Genomic DNA, 27,429 nt, shown 5'->3' on the forward strand with positions numbered 1-27,429 from the left:
TGCCTCCACACTGCCTGGGTTTTCCCCTACTTCTTTGGCAGGTCATTCTCAATCTCTCGGGTGGCTCTTCTTCCTCTGCTGTTTGTCCTTCAGGGTCCCGGTCCCTCTGCTTATTCCTCATTCACTACAACCTCCCCTAGATGATCTAATTCATTTCCAAGACCTCAATTACCATCTACAAGGTAACAGAGAACTTGTAAATCAGCTTTCTTCCTTAACTTGCTTATCTATGGGTTTACGGGAAATCTCCACTTGGACATCCCCAATATAACTATTTAATAAACACAATTATATCCAAAACTAAGCTCGTTTCCTTCCCTCTCAAATCTCGTTCCTCCTACTCAGATCCCATGTCAGTAAATCGCATCATCGTCCAATCAGCTGTGAAGCTAGAATCCTGGCTTCCCACTGCCCTCAGGATTAAATTTAATTCAGAAGTTGTGATTTCCATCTCTCAGAGACAAAGTACCGGGAAAATTAAGAAAACGGAAACTGCACAGATGCAAGACACTTTCAAACTGTCACTCTCTGTCCTCTCCACTGTGCGACTTTCTGCATTAAGTCTTCGGGTCCCTGCAGGGGTCCAGTTCTCATCCACCTCCGCCCTCCGGACCGCGGGGCTCGCGGGCAGGGCGGGACCCATCACCCACCCGGGCGGCGGGTCAAGGCAGGGGTCGCTCTAGTTCCGTCTCAGATAACGTCCCCCTCACTGCACCCTGAGAAAACCAGCAACAGCTTCCAGGGTGGGCACCAGAAGGCAATCCCACTCCTCTCTCTACCTCAGACCGCCGCTGAGCACCTAAGACCCCAGGGGCCCCGTGTGAGGGCGCGGAGACGCCAGGGGACCGCGACGGCGCCGGCTGCACACCCGCGTGCTCCAGGGACCAGCACTCCCACCTCTCTCAGGCCTTACCTGGCACCCGGGACTTCTCTGCAGCTTAGCAGCCGCGGCTTTCCAGAGGCCCTGTTCCCGAGCAAAGCTAACCCTACCCCCGAGAGAGAGCCGGTACGAAGCAGCTACGCCGCAGGACACACGGAGAGCCGCCATGTTGGCTGCGGGAAGCACGGGCAGTAGGACGAAAAGGCGGGGCTTGCGGACTGCGCAGGCGCTGGTGGGCTCCGGGTCCTCGAGGCTGCCGGGAAGGGGCGCTGGAGCAGGGGGCGTGTCCCGCGGCCAGAGGTGGCTCGTCGCTGATTGGGGGTGGGAGCCCGCGGGGCGTGTCCGACCCCGGCCCAGGGTCGACGTTGACCGTGCGAAGGGTAGTGGGTCCGCATCCTGGCCTTGCGCATCTTCTGCGCGTCTTGTAGTCGGTTGCTCCCCGAGTCTCCTTGGAACGACTGCCACGTGGCTGTCTCGCCAGCCCTTCCGCCCCACGTCCAGCCTGCCCTAGCGCCGGCTGCCCTGCGCAGTCCTGTCTTCACGCTCCGTCATCACCCAGCTCTTCTCTCCGCTAGGTAGGACCGAGCTCCGTGCCTCTGCTCCCAGCAGACCCCTTCCTGGCCTGGGTTTTACCTCCTCCTCCCTTTCCACGTGGATCGGGGTGCAGTGTCTCCACCCTCCTCCGGAAACTGGTTGTTTCCTAAGTGTATGAAGCGCAGGCTAACCCTTAAACCTGCGAGGACAGACACTTGTCTTTGCTTGTCACCCCCTTACTGTTACTACTAAGCCTCCCTGGAAACTCAGTCAGAACTAAATAAATGGGTATGAATATAGATGAGCATGGCTTGCCTTCTGGGGCTTTTTTACTGTTTGCTCCAGACGGTAACTCCCAGGGCGCTTTCTACGAAATACATATTACAGGATGTAGTAAGCCGCTCTTAAAGGGTTTCCAAACAATTAGATTCGAAGGATCAGTAAAATTAATACGCAAATACACACATGCATATGGAAAATCTGAGGTCAAGTTGTCAAGCAAATAAATGTCATCTACTATCATCACTATTTCGTAAAACACAGAACATTTTAATATTAAGAAGGTAGAAGTGACATAATCTTGGAATGAAGTGTGGTCCTTCCAATGGAGTGCATTTATGTGTACGCAAAGCTCGCTCTCGTTCTTTTTGTTGTTACCTTTTAGGCTAGAGAGACTTTCATCAAAAGTTGGCAGAGACCCATGAGCTAGTATTCGGGAACCACGACTTTATAACTTATTAAAATAGATGTCTTTAAACAGTAGTTCCTACACATTGTAAAAAATAGTTTTTTAACTTAATTGTGGAAATTTCACCAAGACAATCAAATAAGTATGTAGAAGCAGAATTTATATCATTTTAAAAAAATGACATGTTGGAGCATATGAAAAATACATTAAGTACTGAAATTAAGATTAGGAATTGTGGAAGTTTTTTTCTCTTAGATTCATGTTATGATCTTTTACTAGATTACAGTAAAGCAGATGTAATACATCTCCCACCTCTAGGGGCAACCCTTGGACTGCTGCTTTGAATTTCCTGTGTAGCCTTTGAGTTTGGGAAGAAATATGTAACTGTAGGTTGACACAGGCTGCATAATTTGGAGACAGAAGGAAAGATTGGAATCAGGAATGTACTGATAAACATTTAAAATATGAAAAAAATGTAATTTTACCAAACAGCTACAGCTTAGATTCATTTAATTTTTCTCTCGTTTACTGAGCACCTGTTATGTCAGAGGCAACAGGCATCCTCGGTCCCATATCAGGATCATAAAATCCTAACAGTCCAACATGGTAGAGTCATGTAAATGTGAGGATTCGGTTCTAAGAGCAGCTTCTAAGGTAAATATCAGGAGAGTCGAAATGTTGGACAAACAACACCAAGTGTTGCCGAGATGTGAGAATGCAGGAAGTGTTAGATGCTGGTGGTGAGGGTGTAAATTGATATAGTTCCCTGAAATCAATGAATCAATGATCTAAAGTTAAGATGAGCACACCCTACAATCTATTGATTACATTCCTAGGTATATATACCCTGCAGAAATTCTTGCACAGTATATCAGGATACATGTATAAAAATGTTCATAGAATCAAATTCTTTTGTAACAACACAAAAAACCTACACACATTTTTAAAGGATTCCTAGAAAGTGTCCCTGGAACTGCAGAGCTTTGTCGATCAATATGGAAAACTTCAGTCTAGAAAAAACACGAAGACTTGATAGGTCCACAGACAACTGAGATCTTCAGAGAACTTTGAATCAAAGATGACCAAAGAATGAAGTAATGCCGTTTGCAGCAACATGGATGGAATTAGAGATGATCCTACTCAGTGAAGTAAGTCAGAAGGAGAAAGACAAATACCATATGATATCACTTATATGTGGAATCTAAAGTATAACGTAAATGAACTTATCTACCAAACAGAAACGGACTCACAGACATAGAGAACAGACTTGTGATTGCCAAATGTGGGTGGGGGCAGGATGGAGTGGGAGTTTGGGGTTAACAGATGCAAACGATTATATACAGAATGGATAACAACAAGGTCCTACTGTACAGCACAGGGGAAAAAAAAAAAAAAGATGACCAAACACCGTATGCTTCAGGGAAAGTGCATAAAATGTGGATCAAGAAATCAGAGTTCCCCTCTGAGCCCTGCCACAGACTCACTCTTGATACTTGGTCGTCATTTCGCTTATGGAAAACCTGCATTTCTCATCAGTGTAACAAGGGTGTATTAGACCAGTCATCCTCAGCAGTGCAGCCCCCAGAGCAGGAACTTCAGCATTACTTACTAAAAAAAAGGAAATTTAGACACAGAGACAGACATGTACAGAGGAAAAACAACATAAAGACACAGGAGAGGATGGCTGTCTACAAGCCATGGAACCCCCGAGGCCACCAGAGACAAGGAAGGAGGATCTGGAACAGATTCTCCCTCACAGGGAAGAAGCTAAGCCTGCTGACCTTGATCTTGGACCTCCTGCCTGCAGATTGTGAGACTATACAGTCTCCCTCCCGCAGAGCTGCACCGGATTGTTCCAGAACAGGTGATCTGCCTTTCCTTTCCTTGACGGGATGTGAAGAAAGCCAGCATTGCTTGCCCTTAAACCATTACCACGGAAGATTTATTACCCCGACTTTAGTTTACTATGCTTCAGTTAAAAAAATTATGTGAATAAATTATTTTGATTTCTAAAGATCTTTAAAAAATCCAGTAGCTTCCTTTTTAATTAAGGTTTCCCAAATGAATGGGTTTTTTTTATTTTCCAGAATACCTTAGTGGGGGAGGCATCAGCTTACCCTGCAGCGTAATCTCTCCCTGTGCTGTCCACTGCCCCCGACAAAACACACCTCCACTTGCTGGAACTGGGAATTCTCCCTGCTGTGGAGAATTGCACCCCTGCCCTTGTCCTTCTCTTGCCTGGAATGCCCTTCCTCCCAGCAGTCCTGGTGATGCACCCATGGATTGGGTTTTAAAACATTCACAGTGTTTTAATACTCGTCCCCTCAAGAGATGGAGCCCTGCCCTTGCATGTGAGCTGGACTTAATGACCCGCCTCTGAAGGATAGGATAAAGTGGAAGGCTGGTGGACACTTGAATTCTAGTCGCTGTGGCTTCCTGCTTGCTCACTCTTTCTGGAAGTGCCCACTCTGGGGGAACTCAGAGTTCTGGACCACAGAAATTATGAGGTAACAAATATATGTTGTCTTAAGCCACAAAAATGTGGGGCAATTTATTCTATAGCAACAAATAAGTAAATCGCCTGGGAATTTGTTAAAAATGAACATTCTTGGGACCCAGTCCAGACTTATATCTGGGGGTGAAGCCCAGCCCTCCAAATAATTCAGGATTCTTGTTTTGTTTTATTTTTTGAATTTATGATTTGTTATTTAGTAGGAGGTGAGGTTCCATGACATTTAATCCAGTGACAATGCCCTTTTCCATCTCGATCATCTAGCAGATTCCTACCCATCTTGTGTGTGTGTGTGTTTAAAAGATACGTAACATAAAATTTACCATTTTAACCTTTTCTAAGTGTATAGTTCAATGGCATTAAGTCCATTTATATTGTTGCGTAACTATCACTACCATCCATCTCCAGAACTTTTTCATCTTCTCCAACTGAAACTCTGAACCTATGAAACAATTCCTGTTTTCCCTCTCCCCCGGCCCCTGGTAACCACAGTTCTACTTTCTGTCTCCGTGAATTAGGCTATTATATTTACCTCATCTAAGTGGAATCATACATTTTCCCTTTTGTGACTGGCTTATTTTACTTAGCATAATGTTTTCAAGGTTCATCCATGTTGTAGCATGCGTCAGAATTTCATTCCTTTTTAAAGCTATGTACTATCCCATTGTATGCATAGACCACATTTTGTTTATCCATCTGTCAAGGGACACTTGAGTTGTTTTCACCTTTGGGCTTGTGAATAATGATGCTATGAACGTGAGTGTACAGTATCTGTTCAGGTCGCTGCTTTTAATTCTTTGGGGTATATACCTAGAAGTGGCGTTGCAGGATTCTTGTTTTTAACGTGGCCAGATTTTTAACTTAATCTGCACAGGCGGTTGCCCACAAAAGATAACTTGATAATTTAAATCTACAACATAAAAAGGCTCTAGTTATATAGACCACTCCCAGCTAAACAAACAGTATACATGGGGTATGAAAATGAGTAATGTAAATTTCACTGGCATTTAAAAATATTTATATGAGGTAATTTTAGTACATAATTACTATATATCAAGCTTCTCTAACAGTTTAAGAACTGAATCTGTCTCAGCCCACAAGTAAATCTATTCTCCCAAAGTTCATATATTTTATCATATTGATTGAATTTTAATAAATAAGAAATAGAACAAATATCTTCTTTGGCTTTTTACCCCACTGTGTTCAGTGTGAACCCCATCCATTTACATATGCTCTTTACCTACGAGCTGTCATTTATGTCTGCTATAAGAGAGACAGCACTTAGGGAGCTGTCAGTCAGTGCTGTTATGATCCTTCAAGAATCATTCCTCAAGGCTTCATTCTCAAAAATGAAACAAATTTACATGGAACATAAATGTGGATTAATCGCACGATTTGCTGTGCATTGAAAATGACTTCAAACGCACACAAGTGCATGCGGCAGTATGTTTGGGCCAGTGTCTCCTTGACCATGTTTGCAATTACTTTGCATAGATTAAGTCATTTTTCAAGTGAATTTAGACAGTAAAGGTAGTTATCCGGGTAGGGTGGTCGAATTATAAGTGGTTTCCCTGCTTGAAATAATAGTGTGTAGAAAATGTTCTGTGACATTATGGGTGTCTCTTTCACCCATGTCCGAGGCATGAATTTGGGCTCAATCCAGGACTCCTTTGAGGATGCTGAGTGAAGGTATAGCAGATCTAGAAAAAAGGAACTAAATGAACAAGATTTTAGCCTGGGTATAGTCAAGGGTCTAGGACTTGCAGAATGAAATAAAATTGGAATCAATAAAATCACTAAGGGCATGGTTAAAATAAACAGGCTTAATAATCAAATTCCAGAAAACTAGAACTAAAGTGAACTTCTTGAGGCATAAAAGAGGCTATTTTAGGACCGATAGAAGAAGTACCACTTTACACAGCAGGGAGGCAACTTAAAAAGTGCGTTGCTCCTCAGAGGTTGATGCAGTCTGAAAATGTAAATAAGTAGAAGGTTGTGATCCAGACCTGAAAAATGAGAGTATTCTCATTCAAAAACGTACTGAAGTGTGATCTTAGTCTTTTGCGGAAGTAAAGCTAAGAACAAATCTCTAGAGTCTGTCAGAGAAAGTGTATCGATTTAGGCGGACCGTGGGGTATGATTCTAAGAAATATAAAAAGAATTGTATAAATTATACACGCATGTACACATGAACACACACATGCACATGTAAGACATTACAAAGTGTAAAGAGAATTATATAACATGGCATGAGTTGAGCTCTGTTCTAAGTTTTTTCTCATTTAATCATAACACCCCTATGAGGGGGATGCGGTTATTACCCTCTTGTGAGACATAAGGAAGGTGCCATTTGGACGTGTTAGATGCCTTGATCCGGTCCCACAACCAGGAAGGGAGGGAGCCAGAAATAGTGCACTGGAGCACGTGCTTCTCTGTATCACACCCAGTCCTGGGCAGGACGGGCGTCTTTACCAAGGGTGGCTTGAGAACCTCATTCTCACCCTTCTCCATTGTCCCTGCTCCCTGGTACCGTTCTCTTCCGGGACCCAGTCCACTCGTCCGCCTGCTTTAGCACCAACCCACTTAACTCCGTCTGCAGCTCTCATGGTCCTCACCCATCCCACCATCTACGTAAGGACACAAGGCTACATCTGCTAGGTTGCTCTTCGCCGGTCAAAAACTGGCTGCCCGTCGGACATGTTTTCTTTGGCCTGCACAGTGATGTGTGCGTGTGTATGTATGTGTGTGTGTGTGTGAAATTTAAGTGCGGATGCCTTAGGTTGATCACCACCCTCCTTCATGTCCCCACCACTCTCGGTGGCCTGCTTCGGGCTGCTCCCGTGTTCACGTTACAACCCTGCCTTCTACAGAGGGCACTGTGAGGGCTACACACACGCCCTGATAAATGCTTCCCCATATAAACGTGAACCCCCAAACTATTCAGATTTTGTCTACTCAAAGATAGCTAGGAATGTTCAGGCTCTAGGACCCAAAGGATTTTTCCAGAAAGGCCAACCTTTCTGGACACTGAATACTTCATGATTTGGAGACATTGGATAAACCTGCCCAGCATCTCTGCTGACTCTGCCGTCCAGCTGGAAAGTGGAGTCTTGGTACTTTAGGAATTAAAGTACGAAATTAATCTACACAAAGACTATTTTATCTTTAACACCCATTATTTATTGATACATACTTTGCAAGGCTCTGTGATAGAACTATCTGGGTATTAAGATAATACCTGTCTTTCAGGAGCTTATAAACGTACAGGGAGAAAAAGATATTTACACAAATCTGATCATTCTAAAGAGACTGTGATATAGTCATGAAAGAATCGCAAAGTAATTTGGGAGTCTGAGAAAGAAAACAGTACTTCCTGTCAAATGGATCAAGATGGTTTTATTTCCTAAATGTTTTATGGAGCTGCAAATCAAAATAAGGAAACCATTGAACTCATTTCTTTACCACTATGCAGAACCACTTCTAAACTCTCTCTGAAAGCAATTAAACTACCCTTTTTATAAATCCGACAAAGTGGAATTTTCTTTCTCAATTTATCAGATCAGGTGATTAAAAATTATTCTTCAATATCCCTAAATGACTCTCAAGCATTTGCATGCCACCTTTCTTATTTGCACTGAAGAAACATTCCTGGCCCATTTTCCAAGTGTTTTCCGAAATAAGTATCATATCTGAAATCTGAAATTGTGTCCAATTTCACTGAGCAGATCACAGCCTAGTGAATGACTAAACTATCACATCTCTTTATGAATAAAGTTTGCTGTGATTAGATTGTAAACACCTGCATGTTGTTATTTTAACTTTAGACTCAAAAGAACATTTTATCCTGGGAAATGCAGATACCTGAAATAAGCATGTCAACTTTCAAACGAAGCTATTAGAGTTCCGTTCTTAATAACCTTGAAGCTTAGAAGTACCTCTGCTTATACGGTAAATCCATGATTTCTTGTTGTTTTATTTATGTGCCCGGCACTCTTTAGATATGGGTTGCTGACCTCAGGGTACACACATGTCAAATATTCATGTTCTTTATGACTTTGTATCTAATCACAGCAATGTGTTTCTTTATGCAGTCAGAATTCAAGAGTTCAATTTAATAATTCAACCACTCATGAAGTTTATAACAGGGAAGATAAAATTGACAGTACGAGTCTGCGTGACTTCCAGATTTTATTTGTTATACATTTGATCTATTGTTGGAAAGAGGAAGCAGAAGGAAAGAAATGGGATTTTGGTTTTCATCTTCTGTTTTTTTGTACTTGCACAATCAATATTGTAGAATCACACTGGGAACAGCAGCGGAGAGGGGTTCCTGCTAAACCACAGGCACAAGCATTGGGTTATTAACGTTGTATCGGTCTGTGCTCAGCTGTGGCTGGGATTTATTACCTGGTATTCACTAACTTACAAAATCGTGGAAGCACCATCTCCCCTGGAACTACACTGATGATACTGATGCTACGTTGTGCACCAGCCAAGTGGACGCCTCATGCCCTGCCCATCTAGAGCCACTTAATCCAGTTCCAAATCTAAGCCTCACATGGGGGCCTCTGATTGGCAGAAGCTAAATCATATCTGGAACTCTAGATGCAAGGAGTCTTTAACTTTCCAGCTGGAGAAGTACAGGAGGGATGTAATTTGTTTAACCATTTTGCTTGCTGCTCTATTGCTATCAGTTTTCCAAACAGTACCCAGTACCTAGAACCTGGAACGTAAAAGTCTGTTGAGGAAGGAAATTGGAAGTTAATCCATGGTTTTCGACACAACCACTCAATGGGGATATTGCAAAGGCGGCTTAAGCATCTACAGATACCTAGATGAGATGAATTTCAAGTCTTTTTCAAATCCCTTGAGGACAGAGTCCATGTCCGTTTTGTTCACATTGTACCCCAGCTCTACTGTGCCTGGTACAATACGAGGCAATCAATAAACTCTTGTTGGTTGAATGACTGATGATGTAAAATATAAGTTGTCACTTTCTCCTGTCTCCATTATTCTTCAGGGGTCAAGATCCACATATTGACTATTCTCCAGTTTTTGTTTGCTATCATGTAGATATTATATTTGATAATGTTTTCATTTGATTTCCTTTTCCTAAATTGAGGGTGTGTACAAATTGAGGATTTGTGACTTGCTCTTCATGCTGACAGCTGAATTTATTTCAATGCTCAGTTAACTCAGAGTAAGACTGGCCATTTCAATAACAGTGCTGTTGTCTACTGGGTCCTTTTCTATTTTTATCGCACAGAGAAGTATCATTGAGGATTTTTACCCCCATAGAAGATGCCTTCCTTCTAACCTTAAAAAATGGCACCTTAGCTCTTGAATTGAGGCCAATGCAACATGATTAATCAGAAAATAATGACCATCCTTTCAGTGTTCCAAAAGCATGTCCATGCTGTGGCTTTATTTCTACGATTGGGAGTGAAGGATAATGAGAACTGCCAGTTGTTTGGCAAAAGCTTTCCTCCCTATTCCTATACTCACAAGAGGGGTTTTCTATTTATCTTTTTATTCCTTATTTTCATTTTTTATTTTTATTTTTTTAAACATATTTATTGGAGTATAATTGCTTTACAATGTTGTGTTAGTTTCTGCTGTATAACAATGTGAATCAGCTATATGTATACATATATCCCCATATCCCCTCCCTCTTGCGGCTCCCTCCCACCCTCCCTATCCCACCCCTCTAGGTGGTCACAAAACACCAAGCTGATCTCCCTGTGCTATGCAGCTGCTTCCCCCTAGCTATCTGTTTCACATTTGGTAGCGTATATATGTCAGTGCTACTCTCTCACTTCGTCCCAGCTTACCCTTCCCCCTCCCCGTATCCTCAAGTCCATTCTCTACGTCTGCGTCTTTATTCCTGTCCTGCCCCTAGGTTCATCAGAACCATTTTTTTTTAGATTTTATATATATGTGTTAGCATACGGTATTTGTTTTTCTCTTTCTGACTTACTTCACTCTGTATGGCAGACTCTAGGTCCATCCACCTCACTACAAATAACTCAATTTTGTTTCTTTTTATGGCTGAGTAATATTCCATTGTATATATGTGCCACATCCTCTTTATGCATTCATCTGTCAATGGATACTTAGGTTGATTCCATGTCCTGGCTATTGTAAATAGAGCTGCAACGAACACTGTGGTACATGACTCTTTCTGAATTATAGTTTTCTCAGGGTATATGCCCAGTAGTGGGATTGCTGGGTCATATGGTAGTTCTGTTTTTAGTCTTCTAATGAACCACCATACTGTTCTCCATAGTGGCTGTGTCAATTTACATTCCCACCAACAGTGCAAGAGGGTTCCCTTTTCTCCACACCCTCTCCAGCATTTATTGTTTGTAGATTTTTTGATGATGGCCATTCTGACTGGTGTGAGGTGATACCTCATTGTGGTTTTGATTTGCATTTTACTAATGATTAGTGATGTTGAGCATCCTTTCATGTGTTTGTTGGCAATTTGTATACCATCTTTGGAGAAAAGTCTATTTAGGTCTTCTGCCCATTTTTGGATTAGGTTGTTTGTTTTTTTGATATTGAGCTACATGAGCTGCTTGTATATTTTGGAGATTAATCCTTTGTCAGTTGCTTCGTTTGCAAATATTTTCTCCCATTCTGGGGGTTGTCTTTTCATCTTGTTTATGGTTTGCTTTGCTGTGCAAAACGTTTTAAGTTTCATTAGGTCCCATTTGTTTATTTTTGTTTTTATTTCCATTTCTCCAGGACGTGGATCAAAAAGGATCTTGCTGTGATTTATGTCAAAGAGTGTTCTTCCTATGTTTTCCTCTAAGAGTTTTATAGTGTCTGGCTTTACATTTAGGTCTTTAATGCACGTTGAGTTTATTTTTGTGTATGGTGTTAGGAAGTGTTCTAATTTCATTCTTTTACATATAGCTGTCCAGTTTTCCCAGCACTACTTATTGAAGAGGCTGTCTTTTCTCCATTGTATATTCTTGCCTCCTTTATCAAAGATAAGGTGACCATATGTGTGTGGGTTTATCTCTGGGCTTTCTATCCTGTTCCATTGATCAATATTTCTGTTTCTGTGCCAGTACCATACTGACTTGATTACTGTAGCTTTGTAGTATAGTCTGAAGTCAGGGAGCCTGATTCCTCCAGCTCCATTTTTCTTTCTCAAGATTGCTTTGGCCATTTGGGGTCTTTTGTATTTCCATACAAATTGTAAGATTTTTTGTTTTAGTTCTGTGAAAAATGCCATTGGTAGTTTGATAGGGATTGCATTGAATCTGTAGATTGCTTTGGGTAGTAGAGTCATTTTCACAATGTTGATTCTTCTAATCCAAGAACATGGTATATCTCTCCAACTGTTTGTACCATCTTTAATTTCTTTCATCATTGTCTTGTAGTTTTCTGCATACAGGTCTTTTGTCTCCTTAGGTAGGTTTATTCCTAGGTATTTTATTCTTTTTGTTGCAGTGGTAAATGGGAGTGTTTCCTTAATTTCTCTTTCAGATTTTTCGTCATTACTGTATAGGAATGCAAGAGATTTCTGTGTATTAATTTTGTATCCTGCTACTTTATCAGATTCACTGATTAGCTCTAGTAGTTTTCTGGTAGCATCTTTAGGATTCTCTATGTACAGTATCATGTCATCTGCAAACAGTGACAGTTTTACTTCTTCTTTTCCAAATTAGATTCCTTTTAGTTCTTTTTCTTCTCTGATTGCCGTGGCTAAAACTTCCAAAACTATGTTGAATAACAGTGGTGAGAGTGGGCAACCTTGTCTTGTTCCTGATCTTAGAGGAAATGGTTTCAGTTTGTCACCATTGAGAACGATGTTGGCTGTGGGTTTGTCATATATGCCCTTTATTACGTTGAGGTAGGTTCCCTCTATGCCCACTTTCTGGAGAGTTCTTATCATAAATGGGTGTTGAATCTTGTCGAAAGCTTTTTCTGCATCTATTGAGATTATCATATGGTTTTTATCCTTCAATTTGTTAATATGGTGTATCACATTGATTGATTTGCATATATTGAAGAATCCTTGCATTCCTGGGATAAACCCCACTTGATCATGGTGTATGATCCTTTTAATGTGTTGTTGGATTCTGTTTGCTAGTATTTTGCGGAGGATTTTTGAATCTATGTTCATCAGTGATATTGGCCTGTAGTTTTCCTTTTTTGGGACATCTTTGTCTGGTTTTGGTATCAGGGTGATGGTGGCCTCGTAGAATGAGTTTGGGAGTGTTCCTCCCTCTGCTATATTTTGGAAGAGTTTGAGAAGGATAGGGTTAGCTCTTCTCTAAATGTTTGATAGAATTCGCCTGTGAAACCATCTGGTCCTGGGCTTTTGTTTGTTGGAAGATTTTTAATCACAGTTTCAATTTCAATGTTTGTGATCTGTCTGTTTATATTTTCTATTTCTTCCTGGTTCAGTCTCAGAAGGCTGTGCTTTTCTAAGAATTTGTCCATTTCTTCCAGGTTGTCCATTTTATTGGCATATAGTTGCTTGTAGTAATCTCTCACGATCCTTTGCATTTCTGCAGTGCCAGTTGTTACTTCTCCTTTTTCATTTCTAATTCTGTTGATTTGAGTCTTCTCCCTTTTTTTCTTGATGAGTCTTGATGGGGCTCCAAAGCTTCCCCCCGCCCCCCCCCCGTCTCCACCAGTGAAGGGGCTCCCTAGTGTGTGGAAACTTTTCCTCCTCCACAGCTCCCTCCCACTGGTGCAGGTCCCATCCCTATTCTTTTGTCTCCGTTTTTTCTTTTTTCTTTTGCCCTACCCAGGTACGTGGGGAGTTTCTTGTCTTTTGGGAAGTCTGAGGTCTTCTGCCAGCGTTCAGTGGGTGTTCTGTAGGAGTTGTTCCACATGCAGAGGTATTTCTGATGTATTTGTGGGGAGGAAGGTGATCTCCACGTCTTACTCCTCTGCCATCTTGAAGCAGGTTCCTATTCCTTATTTTTAAAACTCTGACTTTTCCTTTCCTAAAAAAATCATTGGTGTTTCATTTTCTGTTCAAATATCTATAGAAACCTCCATTTTATTTTATGTGCACACCTAGAATCTGCATATTTCTGTAAGTGAATTACTGTGATGATTATTTAATCGAATTACCCAAAGTTCAGCACCTTTAGGAATTAATTAAAGGGAAGTTATTGCACATTATGCACAACTCCATGTTTTATTTTACAAATTTCCACTTCATAAGACTTTTTCTTTCCAAAATTAGATTTACAACCATATCTACAGCAAAAAGTATACCTTATATTTATTCAATAATATATTTTTAAAGCATTTTTACATATTTTACCTCATTTGATTCTCATAACAACCTAATTATATTTTTAAGCATACTAGAAACTGTGTCAAGTTTGGATACACTGGCTTGAATATTTTAAATGCTAAAAGCAGATATCAACAATGGAAAAGTGTTATTTTATCTTTAGAAAAAAAACCCCACATATTAATACCATGAAAATAAAATAATTCAAAGGAAAAATAAAACATATCTAGGTAGATTGGTTGCAAAAATAAAATTGCCTCTTAAATTTCTTAGATGTTCTTAATTTCTACACATACACACACACACAGAGTAAATAAAAATTACCCTGAATAAGATGAAATAAATCCTTTAATGATTTTTGAAATAATTCCATCACCACAAACACAAATTTGCCCTAAGTATTGATATCCAGTTCCATGAAATGCTCTTTTGGCCAGGGGTTCAAGCTTATTTTCCAAATTCAGAATAAGAGTGAGTAAACAAGGATTCAGAAAACAATTGGCTGAGACATCACTTCTATCACTTCCCTGCCATTTTCCTTCAGTGACTTATCTTTCTCTCCACGTAAACCTTTTCTCTCTTAGTTTGTTAGTGACATCTCTTTTTTTCTTTTTGTGGTAAAATACACATAACATAAAATTTATCATCTTAACTATTTTAAATCTACAGTTCAGTGGTATTAAGTACATTCATGCTGTTGTGCAGCCGTCACCACGGTCCATCTCCAGGACAGTTTGCATCTTGCAAAACCGAAATTCTGAACTCACAAAACAGCAACTCTCCATTCTTCCTTCTCCCCAACTCCTGACAACAACCTTTTTATTTATTTATTTTCTTTATGAATTTGACTACTCAAGGAACCTCATACAAGTGGAATCATACAGTATATGTCTTTTTGTGGCTGGCTTATCTCACATAGCATGATATCCTCAAAGTTCATCCATGTTATAGCATATGTCAGAATTTCCTCCCTTTTTAAGGCTGAACTGTATAAGTATACCACATCTTGCTTACCCATTCATCTGTCAGTGGATACTTGGGTTGCTTCTACATTCTAGCTATTATGAATATGCTGCTATGTAGTTACTGTTTGCATGGAATATCTTCTTCCATCTTTTCTCTTCAGCCTATTAGCATCTTTCATCTAAAGTGAGTCTCTTGTAGATAGCTTATAGTTGGGTCATGTGTTTTTATTCATTCTGCCAATCTCTGTCTTTTTTTTTAATAAATTTATTTATTTGTTTATATTTTATTTTTGGCTGTGTTGGGTCTTTGTTGCTGCGCGCCGGCTTTCTCTAGTTGCGGCGAGTGGGGGTTACTCTTTGTTGCAGCGCGTGGGCTACTCAGTGCGGTGGCTTCTCTTGTTGCAGAGCACAGGCTTTAGGCCAAGCGGGCTTCAGTAGTTGCAGCACACGGGCTCAGTAGTTGTGGCTTGCGGGCTCCAGAACGCAGGCTCAGTAGTTGTGGCACATGGGCTTGTGGGATCTTCCTGGACCAGGGCTTGAACCTGTGTCCCCTGCATTGGCAGGCAGATTCTTAACCACTGTGCCAGCAGGGAAGTCCCAATCTCTGTCTTTTGACTGGAGAGTATAATCCATTTACACTTAAAGTAATTACTGATGAGGAGAGACTTCTGTCATTTTGCTATTTGTTTTCTATATGACTTTTAGCTTTTTTGTACCTCATTTTTTCACATTACTGTCTTTTTTGTGTTTGGTTGATTTTTTTTTTTTGAAGTGAAATATTTTAATTCCCTTCTCATTTCCTTTTGTGTATATTCTATAGATATTTTATTTGTGGTTACCATGTGTATTACATGTAACACCCTAAAGTGGTAACACTCTAATTTGAATTTATACCAGCTTAACTTCAATAATATATAAATCTGTCCTCACCCCCTTTTAGTTATTGATGTCAAAATGTTACAGATCTGTCCTCACCCCGTTTTAGTTATTGATGTCAAAATGTTACAGATCTGTCCTTACCCCCTTTCAGTTATTGATGTCACAGTGTCCAAGAACATAAACAAATAGTTGTATTTTTAAATGCATTAATCTCTTAAATTATGTAGAAAACAAAATATGGGGTTACAAACCAAAGTTAAAGTAATACTACCATTTAGACTAATATTTTTTTAAAGGTATTAGCCTCTTAAATCATGTAGAAAACAAAAGGTAGAGTTACAAACAAAATAATACTATTACTAGCTGTTATAATTGCCCATTATTTAACTTTACTGAGATCTGTTTTTCTTCATACGGCTTTAGGTTACTGTCTAGTGTCCTTTCATTTCAACCATGACTCCTTTTAGCATTTCTTGTAGGGCAGGTCTAGTGGTCCATGAACTCCCTCAGTTTTTGTTTATCTGGGAATGTCCTAATTTTTCCCTCACTTTTGAAGGACGGTTTTGCTGAATATAGGATTTTTGATTGATAATATTTTCTTTCAGCACTTTGAATATATGAGCCTACTGCCTTCTGGCTCCAGAGTTTCTGATGAGAAGTATGCTGATTATATCATTGAGGATCTTTATTTGTAAAGATTCACTTCTCTCTCGCTGCTTTCAAGATTCTCCCTCTGTCTTTGGCTTTCAACAGCTTGATTATAATACGTCTTGTAGTGGGTCTCTTTGGGTTCCTTTTGGTTGGAGTTCATTGAGCTTCTTAGATGTTTCTATTTATGTATTTCATCATATTTGGGAAGTTTTTGGCCATTATTTCTTCACATAATCTCTTTGCCCCCTTCTCTCTCTTCTTCTGGGACTCCAAAAACACATATGTTGATCTGCATGATGGTGTCCCACTGGTCCCTTAGAGTCTGTTCACTTTTCTTTAATCTTTTTTCTTTCCTTAGACTCAATATTTTCAATGGTCTCATCTTCAGGTTCACTGATTCTTTCTTTTGCCTGTTTAAATCTGTCTTTGAATTCCTCTAGTGAATTTTTCATTTTAGTTATTGTACTTTTTTGCTCTAGGATATATTTTCTTTTTCTTAGTGTTCTCTTTATTGTTATTTTCATTTTGTTCATACATCATTTTCTTGATTTTTCCCACATCTTCCTTTAGTTCTTTGGGCATCTTTAAAACGGTTGTTTTAAAGTCTTTATCTAACAGGTCTGCCAAAGTGGTCTTTCTCAGGGACAGCTTTTATTGGGTTTCTTTCTTTCCCTTTTCAATGGACCATACTTTTCTGTTTCATCGTATGCCTTGTGATTTTTTGTTGAAAACTGGACATTTTAAACTAATAATATGGTAACTCTGGAAATCAGATTCTCCCTCTTCTCCAGGATTTTCTGGGTTTTGTTTCTGTTATTGTTTTTATTTTTTGATTGCTGTATGCTGTCTCTGTGCTGGGGATCAGCCTGAGGTGTAAACTTAAGGTCTTCTATGCCTTTCCTTGGGCATGCATGATGACTTTCCAGATTCCCCCATATACACAGTTGCTTTGGGATGTCCTAGACCCTGAATGTTTGGCTCTCAAAAGAAGAAAATGAGAAGGGAAAAAAAAAAACTAAAGAAAAATTTAAAAGACACCGACGCTTTAAATCCTCTGACAGTCATTTTAGCGTGAAGAGGAGAGTCTTATAACAGTGGGGGCAGGAGTGCAATGATACCTCTGCGTCTGCACCTCTGTGATCATAAACAGCCATCAGCGATCAGAGCACAGATCCGTGATCCATAATACCCGCCCTGTCTCCCTCAAGCTGTGTGCAAGCTGCTTCTAAAACACGTGCTCAGCTGCCCGCTGCGGGGCTGGGGGACGGGAGACGGGTAGTTGCCACCATGAAACTGACTGAAATTAAGTGCAATTTACCATCCAAGTCTCCCCCTGGAAGTTGCAAGCCTTCCATAGACTCCAGAGTTCCAAACAGTTACATCAGACAGATTCTGCTAGTGCAGTTATTGTCTAGGTGGGGGGTGGATTCATAGTGCCCCCTATTCTGCCATCTTCCCAGAATCCTCCCTTTATTTTTATGAGATAAAAAGTAACTTTCCTAGTATTTCTTGAAATAATCCTCTTTTTTTTTAAAAAATAAATTTATTTATTTTTTAATTTATGGCTGCATTGGGTCTTCGTTGCTGTGCGCGGGCTTTCTCTAGTTGTGGCGAGCGGGGGCTACTCTTCGTTGCGGTGCGTGGGCTTCTCATTGCAGTGGCTTCTCTTATTGCCGAGCACGGGCTCTAGGTGTGCAGGCTTCAGTAGTTGTGGCTCACGAGCTCAGTAGTTGTGGCTTGCGGGCTCTAGAGCGCAGGCTCAGTAGTTGTGGCGCACGGGCTTAGTTGCTCCGTGGCACGTGGGATCTTCCCGGACCAGGGCTTGAACCCATGTCCCCTGCATTGGCAGGTGGATTCTCAACCACTGTGCCACGAGGGAAGCCCTGTTTTGTATTTTTAAAACAATAGAAATTTCCCTGTCGATTTCTGCAAAACTGTTAATAGCTTGCACCTGTTAAAAAATGTTTAAATAAATACCAAATAGTATATTAATGGGGAAAAAGGCTGATGTTTTTGCCAAAAGCAAGGCATTTTCCCAGTAACATGTTGTCGTATTGAGGTACAGAATGTTTCGTTTTACAGATTACAAACAAAAACCACTTTAAGAAAGGCAACTACAGGGACTTCCCTGGCACTCCAGTGGTTAAGAGTCCATGCTTCCACTGCAGGGGGTGCAGGTTTGATCCTTGGTTGGGGAACTAAGATCCCGCATGCTGTACCACACAGCCAAAAAAAAAAAAAAAGAAAGAAAGAAAGAAAGAAAGAAAGGCAACTACATTCTTTTGCAAGTGCCATCAACATTGAGATCATGCTCTATCCCAAAGGTTCTTAACATTGGCTGGATGTTGAAAAAGTACTGATGTCTAGTCCCAGGCCCAGAGATACTGATTGAATGGTCTGGGGTATGACCTGGACTTTGAGATTTGTAAAAGCCCCCCAGGTGATTCTCACGAGCATGGGAATCCCTGCTCTATGACTTCATCCTCTCATGGCAATGAACGTGCTACTCAAAATATGACTGCTGAGACACTTTAATATTCTTCAAAGACTAGCTCATGATTTCGGAATGAGCATTTACCCTCACTTTACAATCCCAGGCATCTTGTCTAACATTCCTACTTGTATTGTACCTGTTGGGGCTTGGCCAGATTCACTGGATCTCTTTTATTTTTCTGCCCCCATCCCCTGGCTTCTGTATGCTTTTGCTTCCACCTCTTCACACCTGTGCCTTTCTTTGGAGGTCTGCCCCAGGTCTGGGGAAGCCACTGTGGCCACAAGTACAGAAAGCAGGACAAGCCTGGGAGTTCACTTCTCATGGCAGGCTTAGCCAACGGCTAACTGGTGGGACCAGTGAAAGCCCAGCTCTCTTGCCTCCATTTGGGAAATACTGAAGTAAAACTTACGGTCCAGTTCTCCTGCCAGGTCAGACTGGTTCTTCTCTCCAGCAAACTTAGCCTGAGATAACACTCTTACTTCCTTTTGCCCTTTCTGTCTTGCTCCCAACCCCTACCTCATCCCTGGTTGGTTCCCCCTGGGAGCACTTCCTGAAAAAATCATTTGCACCTACATTCTTGTGTCAGGATCTGTTTCTGGGAACCCAGTGAGGTCACAGCTCCTTGGTGGCCCCACAGAGTAACTATCGGTACAAGAACGTGAGTTAAGAAATGAAAGAGAAAATAACACAGTGAAACATTAATTGGAAGAAAAAAATAAACTTATTCAGCCATGCTTGAAGAAGGTGCAGAGTCACCAAAGAGGACTTTCTATTTTTAATCTTCATTTGAAAGTTAAAAGATTATTCTGTGTGTTTTTAAAAACTACCCAGAGATATCATGCCATGAGTGATATTTCCATCTGTTAGGGGACAGCACCAACAGCAAAATAGTTTCATATATTTGATCATCAGTATCAAATTTGCAGAGATGGGTGGGTATATGTATTCTGCCAGGAGGACTTAACCAGGCAGACTTGTGCAAACTGACACACCCTGATTAGATCCTTTGGCTACTGGCATGGGACAAATTATGACATGCCCATGCAGGAACATGGTTCCATGAAAAGTCAGAGCAGACAGGGTTTTTCTTCCATTCTTGGAAAGAAAATACTGGCTTACTTTTAAGTAAGTCATGGTGGTTCAAGAATCATTTTTGGACCACTTGAGAATGGAAAGACAAAGTGGATTCAATCCAGTTTCAGACACACGAGGCTCCAGAAGGCACTGCTATAACAGACACTCATTTTTGCTCTTAAGGCTGAAACCTTGGCAAAGAAGCAGATGCCAGATCAAGGTCAAAAGTGACCCGAACCTTCTCTTAAGCAGTCGTTTCTCTAGCCTGGAATTGAGGCCAGAGCAGCATGAAAGCAGCTCCTTTCTGAACACACGGATTCTGAGGCTGAAGAAAAGGCTTCATTTTCCAGAGCTGTCAGTCTGATGCCTTTTTTGACAATGAGATTTACTAAAGAATTTTATAGAGAAAAAAAAAAAAAAAGAGAGAAATTAAGCAAAATGTCCAGATGTCATCTGTTAAAAATGTTTTATTGAGGCAATAAACAAATAACATCAACAAGTACTAAAATTTTAATTGAAATATGATTTACAGTGTTGCTCTGTACCACTAGAAGCATCCTTATTGATGGGAAATAAGATTGCACTGCTTTGTGTCCTGAGGACACTCAAACATCACATTTGACTTTGCGGGTCTCCCCCAGGTCGTGTGATCTCATAACGTCTTTTCCACACCCATGAGCATGAACATGTTCTATAACACTTGAAAGCACAATGGCAGTATCAATCCTTCCCTTTCATTGCCGGCTACATCACTAAATAGATGTATATTATGTTCTCTTGCCTCCTGCTCAGAAAAATCTAAGTATTGCATTTCTGTCAATTCATTGATTGAAGAGCTTCCCCCTCAGAATGTTGACAGCTGCTTCCGATGTTTATGAAATAACTTGGGTAACAGCTGCCAGTAGATTGGCTGAAGAAGATCTGGAACCATGTAATTAGCATACATCAAATGCGCACATTTCCTTTGAAAAACCTCTTCAGCCCAAAGTTGACTATCAGGAAGCTGATGATTCTTGTCAAGTTCACAACAGGTCTTGCTAATGCTTAACTCTCCGTTAGCTGATTTTACGTGGAGCATATTAATATAGTTACTATTGAATACGTTAATACTGAATGCTATTTGTAACTAATACTGCTTTAATTTTTGTCCTTTAGCCAGCAAACATCCCTGTGAGAACCGTCTCTTAACGATATAATGCACTGATTAGTCCGTTGTACTTGAGCGGATGTAATTCCTAGATTTAAAGTGGAAATAAACCCAGTCTCCTAATTCATTACCCTTACGGACATACAAATATTCTTTGCAAGAAACAACATGGATATGTATTGTAGTCACCACGATGTTAAGGAGTGCATTAAAATCCTTGAAGTAGGGCTTCCCTGGTGGCGCAGTGGTTAAGAGTCTACCTGCCGATGCAGGGGACACGAGTTTGAGCCCTGGTCTGGGAAGATCCCACATGCCGTGGAGCAACTGGGCCCGTGAGCCACAATTACTGAGCCTGCGCGTCTGGAGCCTGTGCTCCGCAACAAGAGAGGCCGCGACAGTGAGAGGCCCGCGCATCGCGATGAAGAGTGGCCCCCGCTCGCTGCAACTAGAGAAAGCCCTCGCACAGAAACGAAGGCCCAACACAGCCATAAATAAATTAATAAATTAATTTAAAAAAAAAAATCCTTGAAGTAAACACCAGAATATCAGCGGTGGATGTTCAGTGTGGCATGCCAGTGAGAGATTTTTCCTCCTTCCTGTCTATTGCAAATATTTTATTTGGACAAGCAATTCTTATATAATCGAAAAAATGAACTTTATATTAAAATGCTTTGAGTACTTAAAGGAAGCTACAAGGGTACCTTCACAGCCAAAGGGAACACTAGTCTTACTTAACTATCTTGAAAGGACCTGGATGTAAAAAGAACTTCCCCAGGGACTATGTCCTTATAGCTATAGGAACAGATACTGCAATGTTTGCAACATACACACAGCAGTGTATAAAAAGACTAGCATCCTACAAAGAATGAGGACACGTAGGCTCATGTTAAAAAATAAATCAAAAATAAATATTTGATTAGTAACATGACTACAGATCTAAATATCCCTAGAGCAAAGCTTATGCTATCTAGAGGACGGATACCGCTTTTAAACCCTTTCCTGAAAGCACGTCCACACCTGTGCGTTCGTTCATATGGTCAATCTATCAGGTATTCGTTCCTGATCTATTTCAATCTTCCAGGGTTCCTTTTGAATGTTGCTTCTCCCCTGACCTCGCCCCTCATTCCAGGAAGAGGTCTGCCTTCTCCTCCTTGACCCTACCTCTGCTCTTTGACCTTCTCTAACACACTGACTGGCCTCGGGCTTCACCTGTCTTCTGGACCGGGACCGTACCTCTCGCCGAGTCCGTTCTCAAGGGAGAGTTTTCACAGGCAAAATCAGCCTCCTTGATCACCCACCACAACGTGCTATAATCTTTTTAAATTTTTCATGCGTGATGCATGTATTTATTTTAACTTTTTACCCAAAGATAGTGACTAATAATTCTCTTTTTCTACAGTTTTGTTGAGGTATAATTGACATACATAAACTGCCCATATTTAAAGCGTGCATTTGATAAAATTTAACACATATGTCCATCTGTGAAACCATCACCACTATCACAATAATGAACAGTTCTATAATGACCAAAAGTTTCCTTGTGCTCTTTTGTCATCCTTCCATCTAGCCCTGGCCCCAGGCAACCACAGAGCTGTTTTCTGTCCTTATGGATGAGTTTGAATTTTCTAGAATTTTGTATAGATGGAATTATGTTGTATGTACCCTTTTTTTCCAAGGCAAGGTCCTGGTTGCTTTAATCCAGACAATTATCTAAAAATTCATCCATACACTTTTATATCAATAGTTCATTTGTTTTTATTTCTGAGTAACATTTCTTGGTGTAGGTTAATCATAATTGATTTATCCATTCTCTAGTTAATGGGCACTTGGGTTGTTTCCAGTTTTTGGTTATTATGAATAAAACTGCTATGAACACACGTGCAAGTTCTTGGGCAGACATGTGCTTTCATTTCCCCTCATTAGATAAACACCTAAGAGTGGAATGGCCTGGTTGTATGGTAGATGTATGTTTAACTGTTTAAGAAACTGTCAAACTGTTTTCCAAAGTAGTGGTGACATTTTATACCTCTACCAGCAGTGCGTGACATTTGCTGTGGAACTTTGCCAACACTTGGTATAGTCTATCCTTTTACTTTTAGCCATTCTAGTGGGTATATAGGGGTGCCTCATGGTTTTAATTTGTAATTCCCCAATAACTAATGATGTTGAGCATCTTTTTATGTGCTTATTTGCCATCTGTATATCTTCTTGGCCTAAGTATCTGTTCAGTCTCTTGCCTGTTTAAATAATTGGTTTATCTTCTTATTCTTGAGTTGTAAGAGTTCCTTATACTTACAGGTCTTTATACATACATAGAAGTTCTTTATACATACAAGAATATATTTGTAAATAATTTCTTCTAGTATGTGGCTTGCCTTTTCATTTTCTTAACATTGTCTTTTGAAGAGCAAAAGTTTTAAATTTGGATGAGGTCCAATTGTTTTGATTTTTCTTTTTATAGTTCATGCTTTCAGTGTCTCATTTAAGAACTCTTTGTTGAATCCAAGGTCACGAAGTTTTCTCTTATTTTTTACTCTGGATGTTTTTGGGTTTTGTGCTTTTATGTATATATATATATATATACGATCCATTTAAAGTCATTTTTATGTGGTGTGAAGTAAAGCTTGAGGTTATTTTTTGCATATCACTATCTAGTTGTTCTAGCACTGTTTGGAGAAAAGATTATCCTTCCCCTGATGAATTACTTTGACACTTGTGTTGAAAATAAATTTACCATATATGTGTATGTCTATTCCTAGAATCTATTCCATTGATCTGTTTGTCTAACATCAATACCACCCTATTTTGATTACTGTGGCTTAATTATTATAAAGCTAAAACAGTTTAAGTCCATCATCTTTGTTCTTCTTTTAATATCACATTCTAGGGCCCATGCATTTCCATATAAATTTTAAAATGAACTTTTTCTTTTTTTTTTTTTTAATGAACTTTTTCAATTTCTACAACCAGTAGAAATGTTGACCATTTCATTGATTCTATAGATCAATTTGAAGTTTTTATTTATATCTTAATAATATTAACTATTTTGATCTATGAACAAGATATATTTTCTCATTAATTTAAGTATTCTTTGATTTCTCTAAGTGCACAGGCTTTTAAAATCTTTTTTTCCCCCCCTTGGAAATCTGGATGTCTTTCATTTCTTTTTCTTGAGTTACTTCATTGATTAGAACCTCACATATGATACTGAATAGAAGAGTTGATAGTGGACATTCTTGCACAGTTTCTGATATTGGGGGGAAGCATTTCATTGTTCACAATGTCAGCTGTAGGCTGTTCACAGATGTGTTGTATCAGATTGAAGGAGTTCCCTTCTACCTCTAGTTTGCAGAGAGTTTATCAGGAATGGGTGTTGGATTCTTTCAAATCCTTTTCCTGCCTATACGGAAATGTTCATATAACTTTCCATTCTCGTCGGATAGTACAGTAAATTACATTGACTTCTGACTTTTCAACCATCCTTGTTTTCCTGGGATAAAGGCCGGTTGGTCAAGAGATAGATAGGAAATTGTATTCGATTTTCTAAAAAATTGTGAAGAAGTTTTGACTCTATGATCATGAAGGATATTGAGCTGTAATTTTCTTGTGATGTCTTTGTCTGGCTTTGGTATCAGGGTATTCCTGGCCTCATAGAATGAGTTGATAAGTATTCCCTCTTCTGTAGTTTCTGGAAGAAGTCATTTTAAATTGGTGTCATTTTGTCCCTAAATGTTTGGAAATTTTTGCCAAAACTTAAGTCATCTGGACCTGGAGTTTTTAACTACAAATGTAATTCCTTTAGTAGAGAAAGAAATCACCCTTGGTGTTGTTTATTTATTTACATTTGTCTTCTGTCCTTTCGTCCTGATCAGTCTGGCGAAAGATTTATCAATTTAATCAAAGAGCTCTCTTTGGCCTCTGGGTTAGGTATTGGTTACACTCTGCATTGAACTGTGTGATTGCATGCCAACTGATGATGCTATTTCTGAAGTCAGGGGGTTAGGGAAGTTAGAGATCTCCCCTCAGACCTCATCCCAGTTTCTAACCGTATCCCTCTTATTATTTTGTGTGCCCTCTTTTGAAGAAATTTGGACAAATTCCTTTTGAACGGGTCTAAAAGAAATATAAGTGGCATTGCACACAAAAAAGTTTAGGCCTCCACACAAGATTGCCCTTACTTTTGATACCAGCTGCAAGTGTGGGAGTTTCCAAAACCATCCTCAGGTTTGATAATTCACTGAAAAGATTCACAGACCTCACCCAAAGCTTATACTCACAGTTAATTTACTACAGATTAAAATCAACCAAAGGGAAAAAGCAGCACATAGGGCAGAGTCCAGGAAAAGTACCAAACGCAGAGCTTCTGTTTTCTTCTCCCCGTGGGTCAGGGGGCACTGTTTTCCAGCATCCATGAGAAACAGTATGTGCACAGCTTTGCCAACCAGAGGTACCAACAGAGCTTCAGTGTCCAGGGTCTTTATCAGGTCTTCATCACAAGGCATGGCTGATTGACTACCCATGTGGTTGACCCCAGTCTTCAGGTCAACTGATACTGGGCGGCTGCAATCCAGAAGGAGGGAAGTAAAGATTTGAGAAGGAGGGGTAGATAAAAGGGATGCTGGTTGGATGGTAAAATCTGGACTCTACTTGGGATACAAAGACTTATTAAAGTCCACAGTGGCAGTATTATATAAATGGAATGATGCAATATGTAACATTTTGAGGTTTTTTTTCTTTTTTTTAAACTCAGCATAATTCCCTGGCGATTCATTCGATTTGTTTGTTGTTTGTTCCTTGCTATTGCTGCGTAGTACTCTGTGGACGGAAGTTTCTCTCTCACCAAGGATGGTCATCTGGGGTGTTTGCAGTTTTCAGCTATCATGCTATGAACATCTGTGTACATATTTTTGTGTGGATATGAGTTTTCATTTCTCAGGAGTGTGATTACTGGTTGTATGGTAGTTGCAGGTTTAGTTTTATAAGAAACTGCCAAATTGTTTTCCAGAGCACCTGGACCATTTCACATCCTCACCAGCCATATATGAGTGATTCAGTTTCTCTGTATCCTCACCAGCATTTGGCATTAACACTATTGTTTATTTTAGCCATTCTGATAGGTGTGTAATGGTATTTCATTGTGATTTTAATTTGCATTTCCCTGATGACTGACAGATTTGAACAGTATTCCGTGTGTTTATTTGTCATCTCTGTCACATGTTCATGTATTTCACCTATTTTCAAATTGTATATTTTTTCATGATGAATTATGAGACTTACTTATATATTCCAGATATAAGTTGGCTATGTGGTTTTCAAATCTTTACTCCTATTATGTAGCTTGTCTTTTTATCTTCTTAATGGGGTCCTTAACAGAGCAAATGTTTCTATTTTGTTGAGGTCTAATATATTAAATTTTCCTTTCGCAGATCACAGTTTTGGTGCCAAGTATAAAAAGTTGAAGATTTTGTCGTATGTTATCTTTTTTTTTTTTAAATTGAAACTTGAGTTATACATATGTTAATGGCATTTTAGGACAGTAATTAAGATTTTTTAAAAATTAATTAATTAATTAATTTAATTTTTGGCTGTGTTGGGTCTTGGTTTCTGTGCGAGGGCTTTCTCTAGTTGTGGCAAGTGGGGGCCACTCTTCATCGCGGTGCGCGGGCCTCTCACTATCGCGGCCTCTCTTGTTGCGGAGCACAGGCTCCAGACACGCAGGCTCAGTAATTGTGGCTCACGGGCCCAGTTGCTCCGCAGCATGTGGGATCTTCCCAGACCAGGGCTCGAACCCGTGTCCCCTGCATTGGCAGGCAGATTCTCAACCACTGTGCCACCAGGGAAGCCCTGTCCTATGTTACCTTTTTTCTCAAAGTTTTATGGTTTTACTTTTCACATTTAAATCTGTGATTTATTTGTATCTCTTTCTGAAGGTAAGTAGAATTGATGCTGAGTGAAGCCCAGCCCACCACTGGTCCTACGAGTAGAACGTATTGGGTGTCATCCTATAATGTCTTCTTCCTCTTACTACCTGGTTCTCTGACATATAGGACTGATGTGATGTCGGAAAACCTATAGCTCCTAGGAATATTTTCAAGATGACTAAGCTCAGAAATAGTTCACTGTCTCTGAGAGTCAGGTGATTCTTTGATTCTTTTTCAATTGCAGTTTTAGGACACCAAAAGCAAACGTTGAGCCAAAGTGGGTAGCACACCAGTGCATCCCATTTGGATGCAATACCTAAACCGCCCCCAGCCACTGCCCCACTCTAACTCAGGAGCTCTGCCTGAAAGCAGAGGAGCAGCTCCAGGCTGAGAACCAGATTCCTCAAATATGCCGT

The 27,429-nt window shown here is 40.2% G+C and overlaps 1 protein-coding gene and 1 long non-coding RNA gene across 7 annotated transcripts in view; one reads left to right on the forward strand and one right to left on the reverse strand.

Annotated features, from left to right (window-relative positions):
* The window catches only part of MRPS9 (mitochondrial ribosomal protein S9), a 92,066-nt gene extending 90,966 nt beyond the window's left edge, over positions 1-1,100 (reverse strand). For 4 of the 6 annotated variants that reach the window (XM_036873465.1, XM_036873462.1, XM_036873460.1 and 1 more), the window contains exon 1: positions 914-1,094. In XM_036873465.1, the coding sequence (XP_036729360.1) occupies positions 914-1,048 (135 nt within the window). In that variant the 5' untranslated portion in view covers positions 1,049-1,094. Of the gene's footprint in view, positions 1-913 lie in introns of all 6 variants that reach the window. The other 2 variants (XM_036873461.1, XM_036873459.1) reach the window with 2 other exon arrangements.
* Positions 1,065-27,429, forward strand: part of LOC118906132 — a 50,516-nt gene continuing 24,151 nt past the window's right edge. Inside the window, exon 1 of the long non-coding RNA XR_005022423.1 lies at positions 1,065-1,455. This is a non-coding gene — a long non-coding RNA (uncharacterized LOC118906132). The remainder of the gene's footprint in view (positions 1,456-27,429) is intronic.

This window comes from Balaenoptera musculus, chromosome 13 (genome assembly GCF_009873245.2).
Source record: "Balaenoptera musculus isolate JJ_BM4_2016_0621 chromosome 13, mBalMus1.pri.v3, whole genome shotgun sequence".
NCBI lineage: Eukaryota > Metazoa > Chordata > Mammalia > Artiodactyla > Balaenopteridae > Balaenoptera > Balaenoptera musculus.